The following is a 12,258-nucleotide window of genomic DNA, read 5'->3' as shown; positions in this document are numbered from 1 at the left end:
CTGGTGGTTTTGTGAAAGTTCCTACTTTTGCTTACCTTGGAGAAGGCATTAAAGAATGCCCTGATACCCAGTTCTCACAAGAGAAGCAACTTGATAACAAATCATCATCTAAAATTCAGAGCATCTCTCCTTTTGATTTTTCAGTTTGTGAGTGATATTTTTGAAAAACTATTTATCTTGGAAAATTTTTAAACATATTCAAAAGTAAAGACTAACATAATCCTCCTCAGGTCCCTGAGAACCTAGCCTTAGCAGTTTTGTTTGTACCCGCTATTCCTTACATCCTCGAGACACTGGATTAAAGTAAATCCAAGGCATTAGTTTAATAATATGTCTCTCTCTAAGAGATAAGTTTTTAAAATATAGCTATAATATTCTTATTAAATCCTAAGAATTAATATTTTCTCAATACACAGTTTTATTACCTTGTTTTATAATGATCTTTTTACAGTTTATTTGATTCAGGATCCAGTCAAGGCTTTCATATTGCCATTGGTTGATAAGTCATTTTAAGTCTTTATAATTTATAATAGTTTCCTTCTTTTTTTTCCTTGGCCATTTTTTTGTTGTTGTTGTTAAAGAAATTGGGTCATATGTTCAGTAAAACAACCCATTTTCTAATTATATTTTCATGGTGTCGTATGACATGTTACTTTATCTAGATTTTCTGAAAACTCCCAGTTAAATCTACAAGTCTTGTTCACGTTAGGTTTGATAGTTGTTATTTGGAATAATTCATGGATGATATTGTGTACATCTCATTATATCACATCAGGATGTGAATGGCTGTCTTACTGTGGTTGTAAGCTTAAGGTGTTTAGGTGATGTCAGCATGATTTCCTTCATTATAATGTTCCCTATCAAATAGCTTTTATGAAATGTTTTCACATGCCATTCGTGATCAGAATGCCTAGATCCATTGTTTAATTCTGAGTTTCACAAGGTTATTATTATAATTTTGTCATTATTTCTGTATTTATTACACGGAGTTGTGTTACAAGAAATGATTTCCCTTACTAGCTAATAGGTTACCCTAAAATATAGCTTATGCAGAAAATGTAGGGTAAATACTTCCCTTGATTCTTTTCAGAAGAGTCTTTTCAGGAGAGATGATACTCTTACAAACCCAAAGGTGACAAGTGGGAAGGGTATGTGTGTAATATTTTGAACTCACGGATTTCCGTATGAGTTACTCTTTTTTTTTTTGTTGGTGGGAACCCTCTCAAATTTTCTCCTGTGTTCTTTTGACATGCCCCTCCAATATCTTTAATTGCTTTCTTGATTTTTGTGACAGAATTATTCTAATCTTTTATATATCTTGTCCAAGACCTGACAGTCATTCATTTCTCCAAGGTGGGGCATACATTTGAAACTGCTGTTTTCTCTTGGTGGCAGAAATATCTTGTGATACCACCAAGATATCTGGGTACATGCATAGGTAAAATGTATCTTCCCTGTTGGCATTCGTTAGGTCTCTGCTTCCTCATTTTTGGTTGCTCTAAAGAATGTCTCCCATTGCTTTGGGGTGTTCCTCATCTCCCCAAAGTGAGTTTCTGCGTCCCATATGGTTTATATTTTATACAGTCCATTCTCAGTATTTGTGGGCAGCATCTGTGGATTCAGCCAACCGTGGATCACAATATTCAGGAATAGAAATGCATCTGTAATGAATATGCACAGACTTTTTTCCTAGTCATTATCCCCTAGACAATACAGTGTGACAGCTATTTGTACAGCATTTACACTGTATCAGGTATTATAAGTAATCTAGAGATGATTTAAAATACATAGAAGATTTGCATAGCTTATATGCAAATACTATACCATTTTATATCAGGGACTTGAGCAACCATTCCCCCACAAATACTGAAGAACAACCGTATTAGGTATTATATAATACCATATAAATGTATTAAAATCCACCTTTCACATGAAGGGAGTAACAGAATAGTAGAAGCTTAATTGTACTCATAAGTAGGGCAAAATGCTTTTAACTTGAATAGAAAGGATAGTTTGAGAAGGTAAGGGTTAAGGAAGATAAATAAAGAGAGTTTGATTTTGGCCGGGCGCGGTGGCTCACACCTGTAATCCTAGCACTTTGGGAGGCCAAGGCGGGCGAATTATGAGGTCAGGAGATTGAGACCATCCTGGCTAACACAGTGAAACCCTGTCTCTACTAAAAATACAAAAAATTATTTGGGCATGGTGGTGGGTGCCTGTAGTCCCAGCTACTTGGGAGGCTGAGGCAGGAGAATGGCGTGAACCTGGGAGGCGGAGCTTGCAGGGAGTCGAGATCATGCCACTGCACTCCAGCCTGGGTGACAGAGCGAGACTCCATCTCCAAAAAAAAAAAAAGAGTTTGATTTTGACATAATGAGTTTGAGGTATGCAATATATCTAGTAATTTGGTACAAAGTAACCTCCAGGCCTGGAGATTAGGTAAAATTGTTTTGTTGACTCTGTATTGTTTATCAACATAAAACTGAAAAGGTGAGAGAGTAAGTGACTTGTCGAAGTAAAGAAAAGGTAGCAGAACCAAGTATTTTATGAAAGATATTTAGTAGTTGTAAATACAAATATGAAATTCAGAGCAATTTTTTTTCACACTTTTTTCCCTCTTCTCCTTTTGGTGTGCCTATTGAAATGAACTGAAGATCTTGTTTTTTTTTATTAGAGTCCCAAGAGTGGCCCCAAAGAGAGGATTTATCTAGAGGAAAACCCAGAGAAAAGTGAAACAATTCAGGACACTGTGAGTATGAAATCCATGCAATGATAGTGCTATCTTTAGCTTTCCTTATACTTAAAGTATAATATAGACACATCTGATGTTTACATATTTTATTTTTTATTTTTTGGAGAAAAAATTAAATTTATTAAAGAAACTTAATAAAGATTTGAATAAGTCAAGAGCTATTCCATGATTAGTAAGTATTATTAGGTTCTTTGTATTTGTCGTGGTGGTAACATAAAATGTACTAGTTTAACCATTTTTAAGTGTACAGTGGCATTAAGTATATTCACATTGTTGTGCGACCATCACTGCCAACCATCTTCTCCAACTGCAACTTGGTACCCAGTAAACACTAAATCTACATTTTCCCCTTCCCCCGGCCCCTGGCAGCCACCATTCTACTTTCTGTCTCTATGAATTTGACTACTTTAGATACTCAGGTAAAAAGAATGATACAATGTTTATCCTTTCATGACTGACTTCTCTCACTTAGCATATGTCTTCAGCTTTCATCCATGTTGTAGCATGTATCAGAATTTCTTTCCTTTTTGAGACCAAATCATATTCCATGACATGTATATATACCACGTTTTGTTTATCTGTCAGTGGGTACTTAGATTGTTTCCACTTTTTGGCTATTGTGAATATGCTGCCTTGCCTTCAGTTTTTGTGGGTGTTTATCAAGAAGTAGACTTGCTCGATCTTACATATTCTTAATTGCATGTTTTTAGGCATTCTCATTTTATTTTCTAATTAGGTTTGTTTACAGTTGTGGAGTAAAAGATACAACAGCATTTTGTAATGTTTTTATTGTCAGCAACATAAGGACTATCGAAAAATCAGAGACATTAAATCATTATAAAATCAAAATTGACTACTGCTCTAAATAATTTATGTTGTTTCACCTGATTTCTTTTTCTTTTTTTTTCTTTTTGTAGAGAGGGATTTCGCCATGTTGGCCAGGCTGGTCTCAAACTCCTGACCTCAGGTGATCCACCCGCCTCAGCCTCCCAAAGTGCTGGGATTATAGGCATGAGCCACAGTGCCCAGCCAGTTTCACCTGATTTCTTTTTTTTGGAATTATTAAAGCCTTGAGGTTAAAGAAAATAATAAGAGTTATTAAAAGGCAGAATGTGTTTAGGAGACTCAATATGTAGTGTTGCAATACAAGGAGGAAAAACTACATATACTTATTATTCACTCAGTTTAAAACTTGTGGATCTGTTTATATAGCTTCAGCTATAACTGCTATAACTGCTGTACACATGACTCTCAAATCATAGGCCCACCTTTCTTTGCTGAACTCCATCCAGATCTTGCAATGTTAAACTGCTGTCAGATTTAAGCCAAACTCATTTTTTTCCTATTTCTTCCAAAATTTTTATTCCCCATTGCTATATGGTCTTTAATTTTAGTACTTACGGTCTTCAGACATCCTGTATGTATGTATGTATTTATGTATGCATATATTTGTGTATGTATATATGTATGAATGAGACAGGGTCTTACTCTGTCACCCAAGCTGCAGTACAGAGGTTAACTGTAACCTCAAACTGCTGGGCTCAAACTGTCCACCCACTTTAGTCTCCCAGGTAGCTAAGACTATAGACACATGCCACCATGCCTGGCTAATTTATTTTGGCTTTTTTTAGAGTGGATCTCTTTGTTTTTCCCAGGCTGGTTTCAAAATCCTGGCCTCAAGTGATCCTCCCTCCTTGACCTCCCAAAGTGCTGAGATTACAGGCCTGAGCTACTATGCCCAGCACCGATGTTTATTATTTTATATATTAATGCCTCTGTACTGCCGTTTTTGTGCTGAATCCAACTTTGTGAGTTGACAAATGGAGGAGCTATTGCATGGGGAACTATCTGCCAATCTACAGTTTATTCTTAGAATTTTGGTATCTTTGTTTCTGTAGCAGTGTTTGTGAGATTACTTGATGATTTTAGAGTATTTTATCAGTGATTTTTCAACCAAGAATGATTGTGCCTCCATGGACATTTGACAGATGTCTGGAAACATTTTTGATGTCTAGGGCTTTGAGGCTGCAGTTGGCATCTGGTGGGCCCACAGAGGTCAGGGATGCTGCTAAACGTCTTAGAATGCACAGGCTAGCCCCTACAACAAAGAATTCTCTGGCCCAAAATATTAACAGTGCCACAGTTGAGAAACCCTGAATTATACATTTATGAAAATTAATTAAAAATGAAAAAATAGAGTTCGATGATAGCCTTCAATTATGTATCATTAATGGAAATCTTGGGTTAGTACTTCTCAGGTATATTAACCTCTCTTCTAACTTTGTATTATCATTTCTGCTCTTATTTTTCCTTTGTCCTATTGTCTTCATTCACTTTTTCTTTAATTTTTTAATTGTAACCATTTATGTAAGCCCAACTTTGTTTTTTTCTGTAAGAAGTTCTAAGTATGTATGAATTAATAAAAGAAGTTACAAAAGTGTACAGAAAGTGTTAGAGTCAGACAACCAAGTGTATAGTGAGCAAAGGATATTTCCTGTTTCCAAGGGAAATGGTTTTTCCCCCACCCAAAAAAAAACCGTTGTTGTGGTCATTTTCTCTGCCAGAGTGATTCATGGCCTTGAGAATTTGTGAACCCCTACTTTGAAAATAAAGTACTTCAACGGAAATAAAACGAAATCTCACCATTTAAGTGAATCATGTCTTTTTGATGGGTTGGCTTTATTCTTTTTCTAAATTTGACCACCAGATAATTTTTCTGTGTCTTTTCCCTGAATGTTGCCAGGACACTCAATCACTTGTCGGAAGTCCCTCAACCCGTATAGCACCTCATATTATTGGAGCAGAAGATGATGATTTTGGTACTGAACATGAACAGGTGATGACTTTTTTCTTTCTAAAAAATAAATTATTACTTTTCTGCAATGTCTGATTTGTTGCAAAAATGAACACTTTGTGGAGATTAAGATAACATTTGTAAGGATTTGAAGCTAAATCTTAGAACCAGTAGCTCCTTGGGTTAATTGCTTATTTTAGCTTTGAACAATAGAAATGACCTTGCTTTTAAAGCCAGTGAGAGGCCATTAATTTATATTTAAGTACTTCATTTCTTTGGGGTTGAGTGTGTTTCTTAAAATAGTATTTTTTTTTTTAAATCACATCTCAGTTCATTGGTGGTATAAAGGAGTATGATTAGCTAGATTCTTGTCCTTGTATCTTGTGATCTTGCTAAATTCACTTACTATTTCTTGGTGCTTTTAAAAATAAATCTTTTGGAGTTTTCTACATAGATAAACATGTTGTGTATAGTTTTTATTTCCTTATTTTCAAGCTGTTTATCTTTTATTTCTTGTTCTTGGCTTTATTGCATTGGTAGGACTTCTAGTATGAGATTGAATTAGAGTGACAAGACATGCTTGCCTTATTCCTGATCTTAGGGAGAAAACAGCCTTTCATCATTAGGTATGATGTTAGCTGTAAGTATTTTTTAGAGGCTCTTTATAAGGTTAAAGGTTACTAGGTTAGGGAGTACTCCTGGTTTGCTGAGCGTTTTTATCATGACTGAATGTTGAATTTTGTTGAATAAGATTATTATGTAGTTTTTCTGATTGTTAATATGGTAAGTTACATTGATTGATATTAGAATATTAAACTAGTCTCACATTCCTGGAATGAACCCCAGTAGGTTATGATGTATTATCCCTTTGATATATTGTCGGTTTCAATTTGCCATTATTTTACTGAGGATTTTTTACATCTTTGTTTGATGAGGTATATTGATGTATAGTTTTTCTTTTTGTAATATGTTTGTCTGGTTTGATAGTTGGGTAATGCTGGTTTTTAGAATGATTTGGGAATATGAAAATTGAGATGCTAGTTTACATTATTATTGTTTTCCGTGTTCAGTATATTTAGGGATTATACAAATATTCTAGGATTTATCTTACTTAAAATCATACAACTTCATTTCCCACCCTTTCTGCAATTAGCCCAGAAGAAAAGAATAAACAACTATTTTATGATTGGGCAAAAAGCCTTTCACTACATTTCTAGAAATGTTGTTAGACTGTTTTTTACATACTGATTTGTATACATCCGAGCTACTTGGTAATCATCTCCTAAATTTCCATTCTCCCAAAGTGGTCTTTCTTCTGACCTATCCCCAAGAGATGGTTAATGTTCAGAGAAAGAGATTCCATAGCTTCTGTTGCTAATAAATGTTAGTGAAATTTTTTAAATCTTGAATTTTTTATAGGGAGATCAAAGTGAAATTTGGATAGCTATGTTCAATTGAGCCTACTTTGCATTTAGTATTTGTATGTTGGAGTTACTGATGCATAATCATTTCTTCCTCTAGATCAATGGACAGTGCAGCTGTTTCCAGAGCATTGAATTACTAAAATCTCGCCCGGCTCATTTGGCTGTTTTCTTACACCATGTAGTTTCACAATTTGACCCTGCAACTTTGGTAATATATTTTACAAGCTAGCAAATTCAGAGTTCTTCTGTTGATTCATATGCCATAGAACTTTTCCTATCTATACGATGAGTGGGCAGACTTCTTTCAGTTTTCCATATAAAGGCAGATATGAAAGATAATTAAAACATTATTTTTTAAGCACTTGATTATATAGTAATAACTACATTGTTTATGGTAACCTACCTGTTCCAAACATTCCTACTCAATGATGACCTAGCAAATTACATTTTTCATGGTTCCTCATTTTGTCTTTTTCATTCCTGTCTCCACTACAGCTCTGTTATCTCTATTCAGACCTGTATAAACATACCAATTCCAAGGAAACTCGTCGCATCTTCCTTGAGTTTCATCAGTTCTTTCTAGATCGATCAGCAGTAAGTTGCCAAGTTAATGTTGTAATCTTTGCCTTAGTACATGGAATTATTGGCCTCCTGCTTCCAATCTTCCCTCCTATGTTTTTGGATTTTATTGTGCTTTCTCACACCTGTATTATATTTCAATTATTGATAACTCTAAACTGTTTTTTTATCATTTCTAAATTAGTTTAGGCATGTGAATTCTCACAGTAGGTTTTAGGGGATATATACACACACACACACATATGTATATATTTGTGTTTTTTTTGCATGTGTACAATTAGAGTAAGGAAATGAAGGGAATACATATGATATTACATATATATTAAGACCCAAGGAGTAATACTTGAATAACTGAACTCTGGGTGGCCTCTTTGAAGTTTAGAGGCATAATTTTTACTAAAAAGTAGCAGAAAAGATTATGCTTACACTGAAATAAATGCTGATAATGTTTTACTTTGTCATTAAAAGTGTTAATAAGATTTTTAAAGTAGTAAGTTTCATTGTTAGTCTTGTTACAGGTAAATAGCACCTAGCCCTTAATGCATCCTGGATGATCATGCCGCAGGTCTAGTCCTTTCACATTTGCAGTTCCCTTAGATGACCGCTTCATACTTTTTCCCCCCTAAAACCTCCACCTCTTCCTTTCCCTAGTCCTTTCTCAGCTGATAACTTTGACCTTGTTGTTTCTCTCAGAAATTTAAAGTATATAGAAGAGAACTTCTACCAGATGTATCATCTGCCTCCATTATACCATACCATGTACTCTACTCTTTCTCCTGATGCTATGGAGTGATTGTCCATCTTTTTTTTCTTTTCTTTCTTTTTTTTTTTTTTGAGACAGAGTCTTGCTCTGTTGCTCAGGCTGGAGTACAATGGCACAATTGCCCCTCACTGTAGCCTCTGTCTCCTGGGCTCAAGTGATCCTCCTGCCTCAGCCTCCCAAGTAGCTGGGACTACATGTGTACACCACCATGCCTGGCTAATTTTTGTACTTTGTAGAGATGGGGTTTTGCCATATTGCCCAGGCTGGTCTTGAACTCCTAGGCTCAAGCAATCTGCCTGCTTCATCCTCTCAAAGTGCTGCGATTACAGGCGTGAGCCACTGCACCTGGCCTCGATTCTCCATCTTTTATCTAAGGCCAGCTCTGCCCCAGTTTACAGTGTATTTCCTTATACCTACTCAGAGACCTTACTTTAACAATTATCCTCGCTTCTCTTGCATCATCGGTTTTATATTTTCTACAGATAATTATTCACATCAGTGTGCAAACATTGTTATTTTCCCTTTCTAAAAACGAACACACAAACATATTGGCACTACTTCTCCCTCCAGCTCCTGTCCCATTTTCTTTGTATTCCTTTACAAAATTGTCTATACATTTTCACATTCAATTACCTACTTAGTGACTTTCCTAACCAACCTACTTAAAATCTCAACCCTTTCACTTTCTGTCACTTTTTCTGTTATTTTTATCCATAGAACTTTTATTTAGTTAGTTAGTTAGTTTATACAATCAGTGTTCTGTACCTGCAGCTTCCACGGATTCAAACAACCATGGTTGGAAATATTCAAGGAAAAAAACAAAAGCCAATACCACAATAAAAAATGAAACAAATTTTTAAAAATACAGTATAACAACTATTTGCATAGCATTTACATTGTATTAGGTATTATAAGTAATCTAGAGATTTAAAGTATACAGCAGGATGTGCATAGGGTATATGCAAATACAATGCTATTTTGTATAAGGGACTTGAGAGTTTGCTGATTTTAGTATCCTTGGAGGTTCCTAGAACCAATACCCCATGTGTATATCAAGGGATGACTATATTCTTACTCTCCTACCTGAATATAAGCTTTATTAGGCCAGATATTTTTGTTCTGTTTGTTCACTGCTGTGTGCCTAACACTGAACAGTTCCTGGGACATAGTGGGGTCATTTAGGTATGGTTAAATGAGTTAGAGTTCTGATCATACTCCCATTGTTTAAAATATTGTATTATTTTTATTAAAATAATTTACTTTCCTAAAAAAATGACAATATATTGAAGTATGTTTGAATTTTGCATTTCTTAAGAGGGCACCAAGCTAAGTCAAAACTTTATATTTTGCTACTCATGATCTGTATATCAATATTAAAGTATAAGAAGAATCCTTACACTTTGATTTGCTAATTATACTTTTATGCTACCGCTCACATTTATTTCATATAAACACCATCATACACAAATGAGCTTTTATTACTTTTTTGCACTTGAGCTAGAAATGCTTTTAAGAAAGTTGACTTGAGCTACTGCCTGTCAAAGAGAAAGTTTTAAAATCCATTTCACTTTTCTTCAAATGAATATAAAGGGATCTTACAATTTTTAGCAGTGACTTATTTTCAAATTTAAAACTTCAGATCTCATAGGACTTGTTTAAATTCTGAAATTATATGGCTTAAATAGGTATACAATACAAAATAAGCAGGAAGAGGTTAAGATCTTTTCTCTTAATGCAAAATAATAAAGTTTTCCCTTCCGGTAGTTAGGGGTTAGGGGAAAACAACAGTCTGGTAATTATTATGCAAGTATTATGGGGAAAATCCTAGCTAGGAATAAGTAAATTCTAAGACAGTCACCTTATTTGGTTCAGTAGGAAGAACTATAGATTGTTACTGGAGATTTAAAACTCTAAAAACTCAATATTTTCTCACTGGGAGTGTGACATTGTGAGGGTTCTTAAACTTTACGTAGGAAAACGATTAGGAATATTATTGGTCTTCAGAATGAGCATCTCAAATATAGGAAAGAAAAATCATGGCTATATGTGAGAACGTTTTTCATATGATAATATACACATAATTTAGGTTTTACCTATATTGATCTAAATGATGTATAACTGATTATATTGACCAATGATTCTAGGAAGCCAAAGCCAGTATATTCATTAGGGTAAGTGTGTCACAGAAGCATTCAGTCACCTAGCTAAACGACTGTAGACATTTCCTTTATAGCATGATCCTTGGGAAAAGGGCTTATTTTCAAGTTTAAATAATAGAATGTTCTGGTGCCGTGAAACATGAATGAATAAATGAGCTTGTACTTGATTATGCTTGTAGAGTGGGTATCCAAGTTGTATCCCCTTACTTTACACAAGTACTTATGTACATCTTGAAATATCTTTGGTGTTGTTACACCTTTTGTTTGCATTTCATTTTAGCACCTGAAAGTTTCTGTTCCTGATGAAATGTCTGCAGATCTAGGTAAGCTTGGAGCACTGACATCGTGGAGAATTACATCTTAATAGATACGTAGCTCAGCTCATCTGTAAAGGTTTTGTCTGTCACATGGTGACTAGTTGATCACCTGAATCACAATAGAAAAAGAGTCTATAATACATTGAAGAATAAATGAGGCCAGGCGTAGTGGCTCATGCCTGTAATCCCAGCACTTTGGAAGGCCAAGGTGGGTGGATTATCTGAGGTCAGGAGTTCGAGACCAGCCTCGCCAACATGGTGAAACCCCGTTTCTATTGAAAATACAAAAATTAGCTGGCATGATGGTGCATGCCTGTAATCCCAGCTACTTGGGAGACTGAGGCAGGAGAATTGCTTGAACATAGGAGGCAGAGGTTGCAATGAGCCGAGATCACGCCATTAACACTCCAGCCTGGGTGATGAGCAAAACTCTGTTTCAAAAAAATAATAATAAATAAAAGAGTAAATGAAATCAGAATTCTGGGATGAAATATACGAACTGCCCTGAAGAACTTCTCTTTGGCAAATTTCAACTTAAATTTATACAAAATAGCATTAATATGTTGCCAATTGTATGTTGCCCACAACATACCTTTAGATAACATAATTCCTTTCATTTATGAAGAAAAGAGAAGACCTGAGCTCATTCCTGAGGATCTGCATCGCCACTATATCCAAACTATGCAAGAACGAGTCCATCCAGAGGTTCAAAGGCACTTAGAAGATTTTCGGTAAGCTTAGTGGTAGATAGAATTTTATATGATTATTCTAAATTAATTTTTTTAGGTAAGAAAAAGTTACACTTTAAATACTTAGCTTAGCACTAGATAAACCATATAGTCTTATTGTTATTAAAACATAGTGAACATCTGGAGCCAGAGGGTTAGAGTGGAACTAAGAGTCCAGACTCTCTATTCCAGGCACCTTCAGGATCTGAGCTCAGGGCTGTGTCTGTGCTAAGTGTGTTCCTTTAAGATATTGTATGTGTTCTTGGAGTCATTGCTTCTAGAATTTTTTCCTCTGGTATCCTAGATGACATGGACCCGTAAGTGGAAAAGTGACATTTTTCCTGTTCCTAGGAATCGTAGCTATGGAGACTGTGATGAAACGTCCCCAGAGCGAGGTAGTTTTTCTTTAGGCTACCTCAGGAAACTTCTCTATTCCCTTTAGGCAGAAACGTAGTATGGGACTGACCTTGGCTGAAAGCGAGCTGACTAAACTTGATGCAGAGCGAGACAAGGACCGGTTGACTTTGGAGAAGGAGCGGACATGTGCAGAACAGATTGTTGCCAAAATTGAAGAAGTATTGTAAGTAATAGAAGTATATGTGGAAATGTCCTCTCTACTGAGATGCTACTTACGCTTGAAGTACCCTTTGGGCAAGTTTAGCAAAGCTATCAGATTGTGTATGTGGAGCCATTTATTTTGTCACAGTACTTGAGAAACTGAAATTTTTTTTTCTTTTTTCTG

General features: G+C 35.4%; 1 protein-coding gene across 6 annotated transcripts in view; it reads left to right on the top strand.

Annotated features, from left to right (window-relative positions):
- ARHGEF12 (Rho guanine nucleotide exchange factor 12) overlaps window positions 1-12,258 on the top strand; it is a 147,566-nt gene that overhangs the window by 96,916 nt on the left and 38,392 nt on the right. For all 6 annotated transcript variants that reach the window (XM_031652869.1, XM_031652868.1, XM_031652873.1 and 3 more), the window contains 7 exons: window positions 2,675-2,749; window positions 5,496-5,588; window positions 7,068-7,178; window positions 7,466-7,564; window positions 10,752-10,794; window positions 11,414-11,519; window positions 11,959-12,096. In XM_031652869.1, coding sequence (XP_031508729.1) covers window positions 2,675-2,749; window positions 5,496-5,588; window positions 7,068-7,178; window positions 7,466-7,564; window positions 10,752-10,794; window positions 11,414-11,519; window positions 11,959-12,096 — 665 coding nt within the window. The remainder of the gene's footprint in view (window positions 1-2,674; window positions 2,750-5,495; window positions 5,589-7,067; window positions 7,179-7,465; window positions 7,565-10,751; window positions 10,795-11,413; window positions 11,520-11,958; window positions 12,097-12,258) is intronic.

Source organism: Papio anubis, chromosome 12 (assembly GCF_008728515.1).
Source record: "Papio anubis isolate 15944 chromosome 12, Panubis1.0, whole genome shotgun sequence".
In the NCBI taxonomy this organism is placed as follows: Eukaryota; Metazoa; Chordata; class Mammalia; order Primates; family Cercopithecidae; genus Papio; species Papio anubis.
The sequence above is the reverse complement of the archived record's forward strand: the minus strand, read 5'-3'. Positions and strand labels throughout refer to the sequence as shown.